General features: G+C 37.9%; 2 protein-coding genes across 4 annotated transcripts in view; one reads left to right on the forward strand and one right to left on the reverse strand.

The window, feature by feature from the left end:
* The window catches only part of LOC105212879 (dynein axonemal heavy chain 7), a 370911-nt gene that overhangs the window by 232747 nt on the left and 116468 nt on the right, over nucleotides 1-21696 (reverse strand). The gene's annotated exons all lie outside the window — the stretch shown is intronic.
* The window catches only part of LOC105212892 (transcription factor hamlet), a 68574-nt gene that overhangs the window by 36737 nt on the left and 10141 nt on the right, over nucleotides 1-21696 (forward strand). For all 3 annotated transcript variants that reach the window (XM_054226802.1, XM_011185232.3, XM_054226803.1), the window contains 4 exons: nucleotides 3070-3788; nucleotides 10234-10362; nucleotides 10449-10620; nucleotides 19588-19744. In XM_054226802.1, coding sequence (XP_054082777.1) covers nucleotides 3070-3788; nucleotides 10234-10362; nucleotides 10449-10620; nucleotides 19588-19744 — 1177 coding nt within the window. The remainder of the gene's footprint in view (nucleotides 1-3069; nucleotides 3789-10233; nucleotides 10363-10448; nucleotides 10621-19587; nucleotides 19745-21696) is intronic.

Raw genomic sequence — 21696 nt, forward strand, 5'->3', positions numbered from 1 at the left:
CATTTTTAGGGTCGTCTTATACAATTTTTATGCTCAATTTTCTCTACAGTAGAAGAATTTTCTTTATTTCGGTGCCAAATCAAAGCTATAAGATTTAATATGAGTGGGATAAAGTTAAGAATTATAGCTCTATGTGGACATAAAGTTCCAATTGTTAGTATCACCCTAGCAATTGTTCGAAAAAAGAGGAAAGGATAATCGGAATCGAAATGAATTTATAATCGCGCAATAACTCTCTGCAACATTAATCAAATTACCTTTGTAGTTTTATATAACTCAACAACAACAATTTCTGTTCTTTTAATTAAATTTAATAAATAGTTTAAGGGAATTCCTCGGTAGCTTGAGTATGATTTCTCAAAATATGTATGCCTCTACAAAATCAACAACAAATGTTTAAGTAATTTCATTTAATTTAAACAGCTATTATAGAGCAAGCATAATCAACCTGGCGATACTTGAGAAGTTTGAAAAAACATAAAGAAATCAAATGAGTTTGGGTATTTAACCTCAGCTCGATAACAATTCTGTCCAAAGACAACTAAGGATCAGGCTATTATTAGGTGCATGACTGCTGATGAATGACTCGGACTTAAAGTTCTAGGCAACAACCTTTTCCCTAACCCATAGTCAGAAGTCACACTTGCAGTTGTGAGATGCTGCGCGAGATCCTTCAGATAACCGTTTTTGGTATTTGCTTAGAATTCCTATTATATTACAACTTTTGTGCAACGTTATTTACACGCTTGCCTATTTGTTTTTGGCGTGCGCTCATGTAATTTGACATGCGGATGTGAATCCTTGAGATAAGCGATATGCAAATTTGCGGTCGGCACTCATTGTTCGGCGCAACTGGTGAAGGATTTCACACCCAGCGGCAAAGTTTAGAGGCAAACAGGCTAACGCCGCGCAATTGTGGCTATAAATGTATAGTTATTTAGTTTTGGCTTGCGGTTATTTGCGTAGCGGACTAAATGGCGTTACAAAGGGCTTGCAAAGGCAGCGACCACACACATGCCATGTACTGTTATAAATGTGTGTGGTCCAAGATGCTGCGGGGTACTTCAATGATATTAGTTAAGATCACACTGATAATAAGATGTGTGACGGATAATGAGTTAATTAGCGACTCAATTAATTAAGTTTTTGGTATGAGTTTACTTCGAGTAAAAAATATTTTCAAGTATTGACTATATGTAATCTCTTTCGATCATAAACATAATAATGCAGATAATTTAAAATTGTTATTATTCAGCATAAATTATTAGTCATGTAGTTTAGTAAAATGCCATCGTATTACAAATCCAAGACGGCTGCGTATATGTCGGCCCGATTTGTATCACTGGAGGGCTCGCTTTAAAAATTACGCACAACAAGTTTACCGACGTTATCTACGGAATATATTTTATTAGGTCTTCCTGCTATGAATATTCATTAACAGTTTTTAATAGTTCTATGGACAAGGTCTTTGTGTGTGATTTAATCACCTCTTAAATTCCAAACTTTATGTTTTTGTATCGTTAGTTATAGTTACAGACAGATACTATAACGTATTGAATATATCTCTTAAGTACATATACATATGTTTGTGTGTTTGTGCGCGCTCTATATTTACACTCGATTATCTGAATGCCTCTTCCGATATCGCATCGCGCCTGTCAATCGGTTTGTTTATTTGTATATAGGCTTCCTTTTCTTCGGCTACTTCTGCGTCTTCTTAGTTATTGCTGGAATGCTTGTATGTATGTATGTAGTCATATCAGATTTTATTATGCATGTAGATTGTGTTGTTTTGTCTTTTAGCTCTTCAGAAACGCTGATATTGCGCAAATTTCCCACTTTTGCTCGTTAACAACTTTGTTGCCGCATTGTTTGTTGTTACTTTAATTATTGTCATCGAAATATCGCTGACAACGATGATACATCGTTTGCCATATTGAATGTGGTATTCATATAGATATGTATGTACATATGTTTGTTGCTGTAGAGATCCACTAGCAGAGATAATGCCAGTTCTTCTTATTGACTGTGTGTCAAATCGGTGACAATGCTGCCGAATAAATAGACACATGTATCTATTTAATAAACACACACACAAACATACACATACAAATGTATAGCAGTATGGTTGGGCGTGCGTTTTGTGCCGTCAAGAAGCCACTTGGCCTTAACTAATCTCTATCTTGTCTTCTATACAAAGTAAATTGGAGTATTCATGCAGTGTATTTCATAATTATTTACACTTGTTTGACACCACAAATTAGTCACGTTGCTAGATACCGTTGTATTTCGGTTGACCAAATTTGTTTGATTAATTTATGATATACGTCCATATATCTGTATGTTTGTATGTTTGAATGTTTGTATTCCGTGCCAGCGTACCATCACGGGCGCTTGTCTTATCTGGCGTTTGAAAGGTGAAAACACGTCAACGATAGCAAATGACACGAAGTGAAAACACAATTCTTTTATGGAAGACATGCCAATGAAGAGCCTCTTTAAGTGTCCACATTCGGGCTGACAAGCAGATTCTTAAGATACTAAAGAAAGCGGAAATTTTATTTTTAAATTGATTGAGGTTCATAGAAATATCCAGCTCTTGACATTGCACGGTAGGCGTTCTATCATTAAGTGGCGTATTATAATAATCTCTATTTGATTACACCAGATTATTGAACTTATACCAATTTTATTCTACTCTCTAAAATCTATCGAATAGAAGGGATTTTTGTGTGTACCAAATCTTAAGTCGACAGGGTCTGGGAAAATATAATCGTATATTAAAGAAAATTAAAGTTTGGCTGAAATCAATATCTAGTTTCTAGTTTTTGACTTGTTTACAAATTTGTGAAAATTTGGTCTAGTATTTATCAATTTATATCAATAAAAATAATTCGTCCGAAGTGATCTCTAGTTATATTAAAACTTTTACTAGAGATTGCTCGGTCTTTTGTGGTCAGAATTTTGAATTGATTGATTTAAATATATGTATATGTATGGATATCTATGAGAGTTCTACCTACGAGTTCCTTCATGAAATTAATTCGTCTCCTCCCTCTCTCCTTGCAGGCAATAGCGGCGACGAGTACGAAGCGGCGGCAGTGCGACACCTCAATTTTGTGCCATTCTCCAATCACAACAACCACTTCAATCACCATCACCCCCCTCCGCATCATCTCCACCAACAACAAACACACCTGCCCACGACGGCACTGACAGCGAGCGCCGCACAGCCGTCGTTGAATTACGAGCGTGCGGAACACAAGCGCGAGTGCGGTGAACTAAACTCCGCTAATGTCAACGCTAGCGCCAGCGTGAACGCCAACGCAATCATACAAAACGGCCACAATAGTGTCGCGTACGATTTGGAAACCACGACACTTTATGCTGCGCCACCAATTGGGGCGGCATACCGTAATCATCAGCAGCAACAGCAACATAATCACAATAACAACAAACAAAGCATTAACTTGCAGTCACCACAACAAAACCAACAACACCTGTCGACACAATCCATAGCCGCAGCGGCGGCCGCAACAACGCCCGCCACTGCGCATCTGTCCGCTGCACCGCATCCAATGGAGAACTCATTCTTCGGTAGTAAGGCGCACGCGGAAGACTTCTTCACGCAGCTGGCTCGTTTGCGTGGACGCGACGATTCCATATGTAGCTTGGATATACGGGAGCAGGGTGTGTACGCGAAGGTGCGGATTTACCGCGGCACACGTTACGGCCCATTTGCGGTGAAGCTGTGCAGTGAGCCGACAGCGCCCAGCCTTGCTTGGGAGGTAAGTGCGCGTGCATTGCAGCTGAAGTTGTTTGAAATTTAGTTTAGTGGGAAAACGCGGCGATTTTGCTGGAAATTTGCGCATATTTTTGGGTGAAAATTTTGCTTCTCAGCGCGCCTGGCATTGTGTTTTGCTTGGTTTGACAATTTTTCCGTTGCTTAATCCTTTCGCATCTGTGCGAAAATTGCAAATGCGGATCGCATTACCGGCAGCGGTCGCAAATTGTATAAATTCATGTGTATATATGTGTGCGTGTGTGACAGTGAAATTTAATCTCATCAAGCGTTACCCAAAATTACCACATTCCCAATTTGCACATTTTCCAATAATTATTTTGGTTCGCATCCTTTTTTTTGGTGCAAAAATGCGACAAAATCAATGAAAATTAAGTGATCAAGAAAATATTCGATTAAAGTAGACTCAACAGCGTCGAGTTGTTATTATTGTTTTGCTTCTGTTCTGTTGTTGCACGCATCAGTTGTCAATCAGAAAAGCGGCTGCGAATTGTCACACTGCCGCACCGCGCTCTGACAAGGGCCACATGAACGGACTGATAGTATAACAGAGTTTGTGTTGAGATAGAAGTGGATAGGATAGCAACGGATATGTTTAGGGATGTGCCACAAACCGGAGCTAATTTCCGGCACGCAAATGTGTGCGTGTGTGTGCAAAAAATACGCGCAAATCCACAAAGTGTCCCTCAAATGAGGCTTAAATTCGCCAGCAAGCAGATAATACCAATTAGGGTCCGGTGTACGACATTACAGCGCACGCACCCTGTTCCGCAAATACACACACATATACACGCTTATAAGTCATCAGCTGATGAGCATACCGTCACTACCTCACTTCACACTATCTTAGCTCTGTTGCTTGTTGTCAGGCTGCCTGTCTGTCATCCCATTCATCTGCACTTTCGTGTTCCGTTCGTCCGCTTCGGTCTGTATGTGGGGCGCTACCGTTTGACAATCCAATCAAATTATCGCGCCTAGCATAGATGAGAACACCGCTGTCAAACAAACTTGTGTGTGTATGTGTGTCACGTTGACAATTGTCAATCTTAAAAAAAAATTAAGTAAACAACAACAGCAATTCTCAGGTAGTTACATTGAAGTCTATTTGGCTGTATTCAACAAGCAAACCACTCGACATTCAGTAGACGTGTCTTTGACAATTACTTCCCTGCTACGCCAGTGTATTATTTTTCAAAATATTTGCGGAAGCATACATATGTTCTGCTATGGATGATCTCCGAATCAGTCGCTCGCAATTTGATTTTACAGTTTTTTGGCAAAGTAAAAGTGAGAGAAAGTGAGTGCGGAAATAAACTTTTATAGTGGAAATCAGTTCGAGTTCTTTCGGCATTAAGTTTCAGATTAAGAAATTGGGATACTTCATATAAAGATTATTTAATTTGCAAAAGTAAATCTCGTTTTCTCAGAGTAGTAGTCATCGTTTAAGATGCCAGCGCTTGACGTGATTTTTAAGAGATGATGTGTTACGTTAGTGAGGACTAACGATATCTCCTCCAACTTAACATGGGAGTCTCTATGGGGTCTCTAAATACCTGAAGCGTTGCCTAACTAATGCAAGACATTAGCGCAAGATGCTCCTCTGTTTGCTCGGCGCCCTGCTCTTGACACTTTCTGCATTCCTCCCTATCCTACGGCCCCATCTTATGGGCGTGCGCCGCTACATGGCCTGCCACCCAATAGAAGTATAGCCGCATTTTCCTGGCTATACTATAAAAGGAATTTGTTTAATAGTTGGGCAGAGACCTTGCTACGAAAAATTATGATCTAAAGTAAAATTTAGCAATATTATTCTTAAAGGTAATTGTTTCATAAAAGATAACGTGAATACAAATTTGCATTTTCAGTTTCAGTTTATTATTTAGACGGTTTGGCTTCAAGAGACCTCTTAGATTGATACACTTTTAGAAACATAGTCTTGTCATGCCATATATATAACATTAAAAGATTGCAGAAAAACTAGTGTAGAAGCTAATTTTAGAAGATATCAACTACAACTACAGCTCAAATAGACCCGAGCTAAAACTTTTAGCTGAACAAACATTGCCAACATAGACACTTTAACTCTGCCACAGACATGTCATAGACAATTGCTCTGTCAAAAGCAGAAAAAGTGAAAAACAACACTTCACTGAAACATCATACCGAGAACAAACAGTGACACACTTTTTCCACAGCAAACCGATCAGTGACGAGATCGAGCGATGCTGCAGAGATCGGCATCGAATTCGTGCGCATGAAACCGCTGGTGTGAACATCGTCATACAAATAGTAGATTATCTCGTGCGTGTAAATATTTTTCTTATTGAGACATACATTTGTAGGGGTGCTAGTTCGCATTGTTGTTATTATCATACCTTTTTTTTTGGCTTGTGCATTGCGAAGCCAATTTTCAATTTTCAAAATGTGAAATGTGTATTTTTGTGTATTTGAGGAGTTAGAGTTTGTTAAATGTTAAGCAGCATAACGCTGCAAATGCGCCAGGCAAACAGTTACTTTTTAAACACATACATGTACACAAGTTCTTAATTGTATTTATACCTTTGCCGTTTCTAATTTGACACACCATGCGCCATACATTCTCAACGGCTTAAACTGATCTTCCGATGTTGAGTTGTCAGTTGTCATCTGCGAGGCTGACTGTCTTCTCACTGCTCTCGGCAGTTGCTATTTGCCAATTGTGCTGCTAATCCGTAGAAACCTAATTGCATATGTTGGCAATTTGAGCCACTTCCCGAAAGAATTTTTGTTTTTTTTTTTGTCATGGTGTAGTGCGGAACGCCTGGTAGATCTATTAGATTACTGGAAGAGAATCATAGATTTCGTTTAAACTTTTTGAATTTGCTTCTGTATTTGCATGTTCATTTAACGCTAATATTTTATTTCTCACCGAATAATACTGACTCCATTAACTAGTGTTCTAGACTTTGACTTTAAAACTCTAAATGAAAGCTTGCATTTCATAAGTTGATATAAATACTAGTTGATATAAATACTAGTATACATAGGTACTTTTTATGATGTAATTTGTGATGTAATTTCTATTTATATTGTTCGAATTGGTTCTGGTTCTGCTTGAAACACCGGTTTTTTATGAATAAGAAACTCATAAGTATGGATCAAAGAATTCTGTTGTATCCACCTATAAAAAATTTGTTGAGAAAGATTCGCAACCTTGTAAGGTCAGATTTCTGACGAGTGTTCACAGAGTATGTATGAGAATCATCTTCGTTTACAGCATTCAGGGTCAGGCTTGGCATTATAAACTTATGGAATCTTACAGTCTTTGATGCTGCCTGTTCACCTTTTTATCGACTCTTTCGCCGCCTTGAAATTAAAAAAATCCTCTAAATTTGATTACAATTTCAAGGTCGGCTAATTGCCTTGACAAGTATATGTATAAAAGATCAAAGTTGCTGACACTTAATTTACGGCAGCTAGGAGGCTAGAATCCCGAACATGTTCATGACCTTGACAATTAATGGTTTGCTTAACTGTCATACGTCTTTATAAAGAAACCTTAAAAATTATATGATTTTCGCCCAAAATAAACGGAAGCCAATTAAACTCTTTCTTACAAGCGCTAAATGTGGATCAACCCAACGGATTTTACAGCAATCAATTAAAACAACAAATAAGGGGATAAGTAGCGCTAACATTAATTATGAGAAGACAGCAACACATGTTTACGCGCCCCACAAAAGACAAGACACATGGGAAGAAGAAGGCACACACAAAGTAAGGAACCGCAAGAAGGAAGATACAGGCGTGTAGGTAAATGATGGTTGTAAAAGAAGAACCAGTAGAAACAAAACCAAAAACCAACAAAGGTCGGCCTACTAACTAGGGTGTCAATGCGCAGCGGGATGTCTCGGCTACTGGAATTGGGAAAGGAAAGATAGCGACACGACGGGTTGTCTGCGCTGCACTCCACGCGCAGAGCAGATCGCCGAGGGAATTGGGATGCGCACACGTTATTTTGTGGTCACGCACAATTTATCAATTTACAGTTACAATCAAAGGGATAATAGGAGGCTAAGCAAAGGCTTAACATGAAGTGCATATTTGTGTGTGTTAAAATGTTATAATTAGCAGGAAATGATGAGCTGAGCTGCTGTAAATGTGACTATGATGACTTCTTCAACAGATCCCGCAGCTTCTCGCCACATACCCCCGTCGCGCTGAAGTCTCTTGAGATTGCGCGAGTATTTAGTGAATTTACCAAACAATTTAATTTGTGCAGGAACATTTGTTGGGCCACACACCCCCAAGCAGCCAAGCAGCGACTGTATGCATACATACGTTTGTATGCATACAACATGCGAAGAATATGTAAATCTAAAAAAAATGCAAAAGGTGAAAAAACACAGCTTTTAACAACAAACAATATGTTGTACAACAAAACGTCTCGACGCTGCCAGCGTGCAACAAACAATTGGAGTGCAAAAGGCGCGCCGCCACCGCCGTTGTTGGCGCTTATTGCCAACAACTGTTAAGTGCACACTCAGCGGCAGCAACAAGAACAACAATGCACGCAGTTGCCTTTTGTTGTTGTTGTGTGTATTAACACATTGTTGGAAACGCAGCGAAACTCTTATCTCGCAAGTCATTCGGAAAAACGCCGTTTCTACAAAGTGGCACACACGTACGCGTAAGCGCTGCAGCCCGCGCGGATAAACGCGTCTAGCTGAGCGCACATGCAGGCGACGGGCAGGCAGCGCAAAGCCGCAACCGCATGTGCATGAGTACGCGCACACGCTCCGCAAATTGAGCTAACAACTCAATTCTAAGCAAATGCGAACTGACATCCCTGCGACAGCCAGCTAACGGGGAGGTGGGCGCACATTAAAACCAAAAAGGCACAAGAATGAAAAATCGCAATCTGCCGCGCATTAATACACTTGAGCTAAACGCGTTTAATGTGCATTTTGTTGTTACTACACTGCTGATTTCAGCGAGCGCCCTTCGATTGCACTGCCTGTGCTTTCCGAATGCTCGCCACAGTTTTTTATGTGCTTGATAATTGAGTTAATGACGCGCAGCCGTCCGCCGGCGGTCAGATTTTTTCAACATTTTCACTTTTTTCACACATTTTTAGCTTAATTTGTCATGTAAGAGCCATGTGACACTGTCGTAAATGTCGCAATGAAGCGGAAACGCAAGCGGTGTGGGGCAAGCATTTACTCATAAACAAATATGAGTATGTGTGTTTGCGAAAATTCTTGCCTAGTCCAATCACGTCATAAGCCTTTGCATCATTGCGGTAATTAGTGATTTTGAAATAGTTTTCGGAAACAGCGGGTGACACTCGATCTGGCAGCGGGAAGCGAAGTGTTTTTGAGCTTAAGTCGCTTTGGATCACAAACAATATTTATCAGGATTAAAGACAATTACACATGTCGCCTTGTAAATTAATTGGATAGTGTTTTGGTCCTTTATGTATACTTGAAAGCGATTAAGTGGTCAAGCTTTTTAGGAAATAGCTTCTTGTAAAATTGTTTATTAAAATACCCATAAAAGATATCCTCAGCAAATTGATTTCTAAAATATCTTTCAAATTATTTATTTAGTAAGTATCTGCTTTGGGTAACTCACCACTGTTCTACTTTACTTACCACAGTTGCCGCTTAGTACATGCCATGGACATATGCACACACTCTTAACTTTGTATAACACTTTTTCAAACAGCTAAGTAACGGCAGATGGCGCTCGCAATTGCTCTAGATTTTTGTATCAAACCACTTCGAAGTGTAATACATATGGCATTTGGTGTGTTGAACTTATTAAAATAAAATAAAAACAAAAAAGAAACAAATGAATATAAATAAATAAAATAAAATAAATTAAAATAAAATAAAATAAAATAAAATAAAATAAAATAAAATAAAATAAAATAAAATAAAATAAAATAAAATAAAATAAAATAAAATAAAATAAAATAAAATAAAATAAAATAAAATAAAATAAAATAAAATAAAATAAAATAAAATAAAATAAAATAAAATAAAATAAAATAAAATAAAATAAAATAAAATAAAATAAAATAAAATAAAATAAAATAAAATAAAATAAAATAAAATAAAATAAAATAAAATAAAATAAAATAAAATAAAATAAAATAAAATAAAATAAAATAAAATAAAATAAAATAAAATAAATTTAAATTAAATTAAATTAAACTTTAGAACTTTTTAACTTATGTCTCAATCACCAAGAAGAAAGTTGTTTGGTCCAATACCTAACCGAATGTTGAAATTTATGGAAGGCTTATGGTTTTTATTTCAAACTATGCGAAAGTCAAAGTGTCAAAAGGCACATTAAATAAAAAGAATTTATTTCATGTATTTCAAATAGATAGTTGAATAAATATTAAAAAAATTAAAATTTTAACTAACCGCGACATTTTCCCACAGGTCATTGCTGGACCACATTTCCGCGGCTGGTTGGAACCGTCACATGATGTTTCGCCGTGGCTACGCAAAATACGCGCTGTCGACAATGACGGAGAGGCTAATCTGAAGAACTTCCTCGTGGAAGGATATGTGAGTGAAATGAGTTTTTAATGAAGAAAAAACAACAATTACAAACATTTTAAATACCGTTAAAGTAATATGTGAAATATTTATAGCTTTGGTATGAAACTAATCGTGATATAAACGCTGGCGAAGAAATCACCATCGATGGACGGCCGCGCACACCCATACACCTAAACGATGGCTTCGCCAATGGCGCAGATACGGCTGCATTGGGTGCGACGAGCGGTTCGCTGCATGGCGATGATAAGAGCGAACGTGATAATGGTGAGTAAAGCACAATTTAGTTGATAAACCGAACGAGCGGAGACACAACGAAAAAATACATTGCTTAGGAAGAGCTGTAATAGTTTATGGCTTGTCTGTCAACTAAATTCGATTTGCTTTGTTTCATTTGCGCATTTATCTGGCGTTTTATTTGACTTCGTTGCTGCTGTTAAGCTTATCGCGATGCTGCAGACACAGATCCGCTGCCCTGGGAAATGAGCAGCTGTGCAACCACAACAGCGTTCAATTGAAAAATGATGCATATTACGGATTTGTTGTTGTTCTTGTTAATGTTGTTCAAGGGCAATGTTTGTGCTTAGCAAATATGATTGGCAAACATGCAATTGATAGCGCGCAATGAGGCAATACGCGTGACTTGCCACATGGCACGCGTGTTGCTGTTGTTGCCCGCAACTGTGGACATGTGGACATGTGGACATATGTATTTATATATGTAGTATGCGCTTGTACATATGATTATATTTCATGCCGCAATTACTTGCAACATTATTCACACTTTATTGAAATACACAATAGCGCGTGTCCTGTGGCAGGAACTGTCAGCTTTAGCGCTGATCCTTGCAGGCGTTTGATTGCAGCACATTGCACGGCACACAGTTGACAACCAGCTTATGAGGGCGCCACCGGAAGGGTTTGCCAGTTGATTGCTACTGCTTTTCCTACTGTTGTTGTTGTTGCATTGATAAGCATCGCTTATACAGATGTACATGTTTCAGTGGCAACAACATAATAAAAATTTAAATCCAAAAACAATGAAATATTAATAACAATGTGAGAATAATTATGAGACCGTTGATTGTTTGCGGGGATTTCAATTTCAATTTACACTCTCCATCTCCCACCCTTTACGCCCTACACAGCGCTCTGGGCATGCGCATAATATGTTTTCATTTGTTATTAAAACGCTTGATAATTCCATTAAGGCATTGCAACAACAACAACAATAACAATGCCAACACGTAGTTAAACAACCACCATTGATGCCACATTGCAGCATCATTGCAATCAGTTTGGCTACGACGGTTGCCCGGCTCACAGGCAGTCAGACTTGATTGTGTGGCGATCAGCCGTGCACAGGAGCGCTGACAGAACATGACATATCTCCTCATAAGTATGTATGTATGTATGTATTAGAGCGTGCGTGGTACCGCTTGATTATAATTGGCGGCCAGGCGTCGACAATGTCGCCTCATCAGCGGCCTCATCACTGCAAATACGCTCAAAATATGGCATACGCTCAATTTAATCGTAATCCGGGCATTCGTCGCATTCATATATTAAGAGTATATTTGTGTTTGATATTCATCGCTGATAAGTATTTGTGTAAGCAAACGATCGTCTGATATGAGCATAGGATCTATGAAGCTGCATGGCACAGTGGGTTGGGTGTTCTTCATAATTAATTATTTTTCAACTTACTAATTTTGGATAAAAACCATTGTAACTGAAGACGCCCGAATCCTTATTATGGGATAAAAATATCTCCATAAAATATTTATGCTCGAAAGCAGCGAAAAGAAATCTCTGACAATATCTCAGTTTAATATAGTGGCGAGAGGAGGCAAAGACCACAATTTTTTTCCTGGAAGATACAATATAATTAGAAAGTGATTTGATAGTCACTGAATGGGTCCCGTATGTTTAACTGGAAGACACAATATTTTTATTTATTTTTCTGGGTTTTCGATACTCGAATATTCATTTCCTAGCCAATAGTTTTCAGTTCTCGCATTTTGCCTTGTAGCCCCACTGTGCGCCAGCAATAAAAACATTACGTAAAGTCCGTACAGAAGCTGTTGGCCGTCACCACACGGCAGTGGCATTATTCGATAGCTTAACTTTGGCGATTACACGAGCCTATTCACACAACGTATGCATATAAATATGTACAAGGAGACATTAAGCAAATGTAACTCAGACGCAGGATATGTTTGCTCATTTTATATTTTCACTATTTTATTAGTTTTGGTACAAAAGCGCGACAACAACTACAGCAAGTTGCGTTTTTCATATTATTGTTGTTGTTGTTTCACATATTTATTACATCTACACATTTGACAGGACTGACTTGTCGTGCGACACAATCACCAATCAACGGGGCAATCGTGGCGGCCAACGCGGTGGTGGCGGCGATGCGGTGGCGCATGCGTGACGCGGATAATTACAAATATGTGGGATTTATGCAGTCGCATTCAACGCACCGCAATCAAAGCGAGAGACCGCTTGCATTTAATAAGTCGGTGTGTCTATGCTGTGTGTAACGCGTGTGATTGCGATTGCGATCTGTTGATTTGACTGCTGATCGCTGGCCGGCGCTTGTGCGTTAGTTAGCGCGATTATCCTGACGGCGTGATAGATGCTTAAGGCGGTTGTTAGCGACCGTTTGACACGCAACGCCCAACAGCTCAGGATTAATTTCAATAAAATTGCCTACATTTATAGCGTACATTTCGCTGCTTCATTTGTATGTAAATTCATAAATTCTTAATTCAATCAACTGCTACATATATGTACATATAACAACATATAAATTCACGTTATTCACCTTGACGGCAAGGTTTTGCTTTTGTAACCGTTTTTGAGCGAGAATTTCCCAACGCTGGCATGCGCACCTGCCCGATAGCGGTGCCTTACCGCTCGCTGCCTTGCCGCCAAATATTCTATAACGGACTCTACTTACTTTGCTGGTGTTTCACGAGAAATTCTTCACGTATTTTAACACACAAATATATATATGCATGTGTGTATGTGTTTATTACTTAGTTTCGTGCGCTGTAATGACATTCAGTGTTTCTTCGTTCGTGTTCCGGTGCACTGCGCACGCACTGCACACACCTTCTTGCAAGGACTTTGGCGTCAGAAGGACATCTGGTTAGGACCCTAGTGCTCATGTTGAGAATGTGCGTTTTTCAAAGTTAATTTGATTCACAAATTTTTAATTTATTTGAAGAAAATTCGTTATTCTTCCATGACATGTGGTTTACCAATGGTTTGCTTGGCTTCCGTATTCGAAGACAGCAGTATTGTTCAAGGCCTCGGCTCTATATAGTTTGTAAGATGTGGTTGTAGTAGTAGTTGTATTTCGGAAGTAAGCGATTATGAGACCTCTAAATAAACTTAATGAATTTCGCTTTAATCGAAAGTTCATAAACACTAAAATTCTCAAATCTTGCGAATGTTTCTTCTAATAATAGGAATCATAATAAAACTTTCGTCTACATGGAAACAGATTATCGAACGAAACAGCGCATATTTGAACTAAATCGGATCACTGTAACACTTTTTATAAAGCATTGCATAAAGAGCAAAAAAGCGGTAGGGAGATATTTGCCAACCTAATAATAGACCCACATTTAAGTTTTCTAGCAAAGAACTATCACAAAGGACTATCTTTAGCATTCCAATTCCTATCTATCCCTTCTCTCAGATCACTACAGAAAACTTTACCATATTATAAGACTTACGTAATGCTCGAGGGACTTAACTTATAGAGTAAAGATACTGATATATATTAGTATGTGGTAGCTAATGTGATATGTGATCTGATTCTTTGAGTCTCTTTAGGTCAAACCGATCCCAAATATGTTGAAATAACGTCGAAACAATTAAGTGCGAATAAAGTAAGAAAAATTATACCTCGTCTAAAAGAATACTCGCTTAAACAACTTGGAATTTTTTTTCGAGTTTTACTTGATTGTTTCAAAATGTTTAGAAAACATATAAACAAATTAAAGATACTATAATTAAACAAGTTTTTGAAAATTATCGGGCAAAATGAGCGAAAGCCAATTGTTCTCTCAACTCAACTAAAAGCAATTATTGACTTATATTGCATTTGCAATAATTTCTGTATCGATCAGGTGAGCTAATTAAGCGGAAAAATTCCGCATTTGAAATAAACCAAAACTACAACTCAAAACACGGAACTGCCTATTGGAATTGCCAACAAACATTGCTTACTCAACGCTCGCTGTGCAATTAGATACTTTGCATAAATGCGGTTGGGAATCCCATTTTCATGCGAAAAACTGGAACGCTGATGAATGCCTCGTAGATGCTAGTTCAGCGCATCTTTCTTAGTTCTAATGACAGAGAACTCACCGGAAGTGGCGCACATTGCACAAATTGCAGCAAAACGCAACAAGAACATGGGTTTGTATGCGGGTAAACACCCGTTAGCTAACAAAGCGGAAAATCAATTGCCATTTTGCTACAGAATTCTGCAAAAAATGATGCATTACTTGCATTAAAATTCAATTAGCGCGTCATCGCTGCAACACTGAGCGTCGGCCTCAATTTGCGCTGACTAAGCGCAGTGATTGCATATCCGTTTCGCGTAACGCCTTCACATACAAATGCAGTTAACCCTTTTGCTTATGCGGATACATATACACAGGCATATACATATGTGTAGGCGCTCAGCTTAAGAATCAATCATTAGCTGTCGTTCGATAACAACCGTTAACACATTGACAACTGCAACAATTTAGGCTCTGCCAAACGCTGCCGCTGCAATTGCTATTGAATTCAAAATTGATTTTTAGAGAATTTGAGGCTGAGCGGCTCGAGCAAGCGCTTATTGTTGCGGCTGTTGAAGACGAAGTTGCAGTTGGCACGCGAATGCCGTGATGCTGGCTGGCAGACAATAGCCGCGGGCATGGAGCGCTTCCCACCGCCGTCGACTGCCTGCCGAAATGACAACTAAATTGCGCGACAATTGCACAACAGCATACAAACAACAACGCTCAAGCAGAAAAACTAAAATCACTGAGTTAATCAACTCTTTCGTTGGTTTTTGTATGTATGTAGGTGTTGTTGTTGTTGCGCGCGCATGCATTATATGCGCCTGATTTGGACGCTCAATTTCTAATCAATGTGCCATCAATCGTCACGCCGCCGATTGTCATCATTTATCACAGCACCTTGGCTTGATTGGCAGCGACTCGCGGTAGCGGCACACGCGCCCAGCACGTACCAACCGCTAATTCAGTGTTCGCTTTTGTTGCTGCTATTGTTGTTGTTGTTGTTGCTTTAGTGTATGAGGCGACGAACAAAACAATGCATCATTTAGATTTTAATTTGCGCGCTGATGCTGCGATTAGGCAACATTAACTTGACTCGCAAACACGCATGCGCACAACTCCCAAAGGATTAGAATGAGGGATGTACTCACATATGGGAAATGAGTGATGTGCACAAGGATACGCGCTTGTTTGTGTAAGGAGCAAAAAAGTGTGAACAAAAATCAAATGATTAATTGTTCGACGAGATATTTCTTTTAATTGTGTGATAAGCATTGATGAATAGTGAAAGAGTTATGTTAAAGTGATGAAACTGACTTTATAAATGCAGCTGTGTTTTTATTGAATTTTTTTTCAAGTTTTCATTTAACCTAGCTTAAAAAATACGATAGAATTTAGTATTAGACTCGTCTCTCTGAGTTAAAGATGCTTAAAGTGGAAATTTTGTTTTCGTATAATTATTTGATTGTTTGAACCCTTTCTAGTTCAATACACGTTTAATAATTTTTGAACGTCTTACAGCTGACTAAAGCCGTTGGTCGTTCGTTCGTTATCCACCATCGTGCCAATCTTCGTGTTCTAATTATAATTATTTTTTTGTACACACCACATATATCCATATAACTTTTTTAAATAATAATGATTACATACATAATAATACAGCAAATATTAATTTTTTTTCAAAACTTCCCATGAAAAGCCATCTGTCGCGACTATGATAACTATCCCAGATGTGATCGCAAATTTTGAATTTCCTTGTGAACTATGAGCAGTTCCCACAAGCAACGCCTAATATTCTAATTAACTTCATCACAATTAAGTTTGCATATGCTTTTTCGTGAGCTACTTTTGACCAAACGTACATCTTATCGTTTCTTCACTTATCATATCTACCTCTTCTCGGAGACCTTCTACTACTCGGCCAATGTAATCGTGAGAACTCCGCTTGCCTGGTGACTTATGACAATGCAGAGGTGGGTACTTAGAGCAATTGTCCCCTGCACAAGTATTGCACACCGTACCTTAGACATAAGATAAGAACATCCCTTACTTAGCGTGTCTTGCTTGGCGCACCATGACCGAGTCATCATTTAGATCAATTGTAGCGCTTAAAATTTAACTTTTGACCCTTCTTGCGGTGTTGTCAAATCGCGCTATGCTTCCACAAACACAACCCCCAACAACATGTACAATCGTGTGTGTATCGACAAGACAACACCTGTGCTGAGGCTCTACCGCAAAAGGCGAAGGTGCTATATGACTTTTCGGTATGAAATCAGTCCAGCGGAACAGTGGTGGTTGACTTGACTTGGCTGGGTGGCTTACCCACGCAAGTGTTTCGACGTTTTGTGGCATGCAACAATGCTCTAGTCTACCCCACAGACAGGGACTGAACGATCTGCCAGAATTATGCATAATTGCGCTCAGTTGAGTTGAGCGTTATTGAGTTGAGTTGAGTTGAACCGGGCTGTTCGGGTTGTTGAGTCAGCTCTCGAAGGGTTGCTTCATGACCGTTCACCTGAAGGATTACACCTGTGTGTGCGTGCAACCTGTGTTGCAGTCCTTCAAAAGTGACAAACACTGCCACGAAGTGTAATATCCTGACAATCCCAACTTGACCGAGTCACCTCAGCCGAACTACCGTTTATATTGACTTATCCAACTCACTTGGTGAACTAAGCTTTTGACCAACGTTTGGCCGGCATTTGATTGAATTGAATGAATTTTAACAACAATTTCAGATGTTTAGATAGCCGTTAGGTCCCTTTGGGATCAAGTAGACCGGCGCTCGCACCGCGACCTCTGCGCTTCGATTGTTGTTTTCGTGCACGCCATCAAATGTGTTCAGGCGTGCGTGTGTGTGTTTCGTATTCTATTTTATTTTTTATTGCGTTGCCTGTTGTTGTAAATGTTGTTGGATCGGCGGTCAAGTGTCAGCACACTTGCCCACATTTGAAGTGAAATTGAGTGTAAGCAAGTTAGTATCGCTGTTGCAGGGGTTGTTTATTCGGGCCAATTATCTATTCACTTTTCTGACTTAAATGTACTGCTGACTATTATTAATGCTGTTGTTGTTGTTGCATTTTTTGTGTGCCATATGAGTGCACACGATTCATCATTTACATACAATCGTGCATACACACACCTGCATACATAGCGCTGCTCGCGTTCACTTTCGTCGCCGAGCGCGAGTCCTGTGTGAGTCCTTCCGGCCCGTCCGCGTTTTTTGGGCTAAAGAGTCAATTGCGCGGCCTTAAATGGCACACTTGTTCCACAAAGCGTCTAGTGAGCGGTTGTGTCCATCCTGAAAAGTGAAAATCTTCAATAAAAGTGTACAAAAAGTTTTAAGTTCAAAAATTTGTGTTTTCCATAAAACCGAGAAAAATTTCGAAAATTGGTGTCTTACTTTAAAGTGCTATTTTTGAGTTTTTTACTGTGTAAGTACGTGATTAAGTGTGTGCAGTAGTTGAATTAAAAGTGAAAACGGTATTTATTGCTATCCAAGACAGTCCAAAAAAATTTAAAAATTCTGTTTTAAAATTCTTTTAAATTAAATAGTTTAAATTTGAAACTTTTTACGATTTTTATATTATTGGATACATTCAAATGTTAAGTTAATCAAAATGTTAAACATGCGCTTTTTTCATAAAAATATTAGTGATTTTGTTAAATATATTAGACATTTCATTATATTAAAGACTTTCATAGAAAATTAATAATATGGTGAAATCGAAATTTAATATATTTTCAATTTTTTGTTTTCACTTTTTTGTTTTCACTTTTTCATTTTCATAATTTCGGAATTTTTTAAATTATTAAATTGTTTAGTTGTTTGAACTTATAATTTATAAAAAATATAATATATAAAATCATGATTAAAATAATATAATATTTTTTAGATTTTTATTTAATGTTATATTTAAAATTTGTATTTATGAAAAACCATATTTAAGAATTATATCCTTAAAAAAATCGATTTTTAAGTAAAATATGTATTTTGCTGGTTTTGTATTTTTTTTAATTCTAAGATTTATTTTTACATACTGTAACTTCAGAAATTTTCTTTGTTAGAGTAACTTTTAAATCTTCATTCTTTATTAATTATAAAAGTCCTTAATTTTTTTTAATAAACACAAAACACCAAGCCATTCAGCCAATCGGCCTGCAAACTTTCCACTGCGTCCAAGCCGCACTAAATAATAGTGATATGAAAACAATACCAGCGGTGGTACAGCCCATGCCTGCCACATTAGAATTAAAAAGCATCCTATTATGCGGAACAAAAAAGACAATAACATTAATAATGTTAGCATCAGCAACAACAACAGCAGTCAGGTCAGTGATTTTATCTGTGGTGTATTCATTAAAAGTGGTGCGGCCATTGCACCAGCTATAAGCTACAAGCCACAAGCTGCCTTGCCAAGCGCCAGAAGTGGTCCAGTGGTACAGAGCTCCTCACCCACGTAACACTTAGGCCTGTTGTTGTTGTCGTTCAACACAAAGCGTTAGTTTTGGTGGTCAGTACAATAGCATTGGGGCATTCGGTAGTTGGTGGCTGGTAGCCAACAATTTGGTAGTTTTTTTTCACGCCAGCTTGTCTGTAGGCGTCCGCCACGCTGGTCAATTGACCTTTGATGAGCCCAAAATTACAGCTGCAACTGGTAATTTCCTGCGGTTGTGGTTGCCGCAGGCAGCATCTAGGTTTTTAGCTGCATTGTGCTGCCGCTGTTGCGCCCAAAAATCATTTGCCGCAAGCGCAGCGCCTGCTACTGGGCTCCAAGACAGCCGCGTATGCATGTACTGAGAATTGTACTTTAGGAATATATGTCAATAATTTTATTGTTGTTGTTGTGGTTTTTGTAAAAACGTTACACTTTTGTTGTATTCGCCTATTTAATATTTTTGGTTTCATTTTTATTTTCAGGATCTCTCTACAGTGGCGGCAACACCACAGGCGAGGACGAGTATAACCGTGAGCATTCGTTCAGCGACAAGAAAGATTGCCTTGATTTGACCGACGACGAAAACGGTTTCGATATACGTTGTGAAGTTTGTGATAAAACATTTCAGGACTTAGAAGTGTAAGTAATTCATTTCATTATTTTTTTCTATAAATTTTTTGCTAGTATATTATTTGATCGTAGTTCATTAATTGAATTCTTCGTTGAAATTGTTAGTTATCTAGCGTAGGAAAAATAATGATGTTAACAAATAATTAATAGTGCGCCGTAATTAACACTTGCATCAAGCAGACTGACCATACATAAACTTATTTATGTGCGGTGGTATGTCTTCTTCTTGGAGGCAACCGATGACACATTACTACCTCAGTTGTCTTCTTCAACTCGGCACTTCCACTTTTCATAGCAAAAACTGATTTCTTTCATAAAGATATTAATTTGGAGTAATTAGTGTCTTTTCTTTGGTGCTTCATTAGTAGCACTTTGAGTAATTCATTTTATGTAATAACCTCTATATATAAACATACATATAAATACCCATTATTTATATCCCAAATCAATGCATCTGAGTGACGCAAATATTAGAAAGAACCGTTAGGAAATAGGTGCTTATTTGCTCTAGTATAGACTAGTATGGGTTTCGGTCTCTTCGACTAAACAGTTCAACACTAACGTTGATATTACAACTTTATTCCAGGACCTTAGGACTTATATTTGAAGTATACAGATCTCAAGACTTTATAACTAAATATTTCTTCAGAAATGTGGGCAAAGCACTTTTAAGCCCTAATAAAGCATGATATTTTTTCACTTTTCCTTTGGGGTTTTGTCACTTCTTGAAGTTAACTCGTTAATGCGGAATAATTTTTTAGAACCTTCATAAAAAGTTCACAGAATTATTCGTTCCTTTTAAGAAATAATGAGATTACTAACATGTTGCTACATCTATTCTGGAATAAAGCATGAAAATCTACTCCTCAAACAACGATTCATTGAACAGAAAAAAAATAAGCGCTCTCTTGTTAGTTTCATTAGTAAAGTTAAGGAGAAATTTCCATTGTGATATAGTCAATATCTGGGAGCCATCGAATATTTTCAAATAATTAAGTCTCAATTAATTCGACAACCACTACAATGCGCACACTTACGGCACACTCGTTTAAGGACTTAACCCCAAATTACATACTATATTTCTCTATTGAGTGGTATTATGATTATCGTCATCTAGTGATTGTGCTGATAATTAAAATAACCCTTTTATAGTGTTGGCTAACAAACAGCAGTCAATAATTGTATTTACTTTTTCGGTAAGAAAGTACTGTTAATTGTACGAGCGGCTAAGCAGTCAATCGATTGCTTAATCGAATTAACGCTGTTAGTACTGTCAGCCGAATGTGTCATCAATGATAATGAGGCAGCAATTAAATGTGTCAATCAAATAGTGAATGTATGACTTAATAAACACATATATTTGAAATAAATATATACTAGCTAGGACGTTGATTGACCTTGACTAAACACTTGTTAAAAAATAATAATTTCAATTATTTCTAATTATTTGCATCGTGGTTCGTTTTCTGTCTTATGAATCCTTGTTAGCTGAGTATGTTCTTCTTTCCATGCTTTATGCAATACTTTAAGCTTTAAGCTCAACAATAGAGAGAGAGGGAGCTCGTTGTGCGCTGTGGAACTAATTTTTTTTTATTGGAAATTAAAATATTATAAACGTTATCTAATTAGCAAGCGAAACGAAAAAAACACTCGCTGAGCTGAACATGGAAAGAGACACTCAACTGTATTCTAAACACTAAATGAAATTTTCCCCCATCTTTTGACACAAAGTAACTGTGGAGGATTTTTTACAACAAAGAAAAAACCATAAATCCATACCGCTCATTAACATTACTAATCACTTTATTTGCCCAAAACACACTTCACCAATTATCACAAAAGCTCAACAACTTGGTAAACAAGAGTGAATTGTCAAGCAAATTGAAATGCAAATATTTGTATGCGAAAGTGATAAAGTGTTGGCGTTTGTTTGAAGACACCCCAGAGTGTCTTCCAATTCG

The sequence above is a fragment of the Zeugodacus cucurbitae genome, chromosome 3 (assembly GCF_028554725.1).
Source record: "Zeugodacus cucurbitae isolate PBARC_wt_2022May chromosome 3, idZeuCucr1.2, whole genome shotgun sequence".
NCBI lineage: Eukaryota > Metazoa > Arthropoda > Insecta > Diptera > Tephritidae > Zeugodacus > Zeugodacus cucurbitae.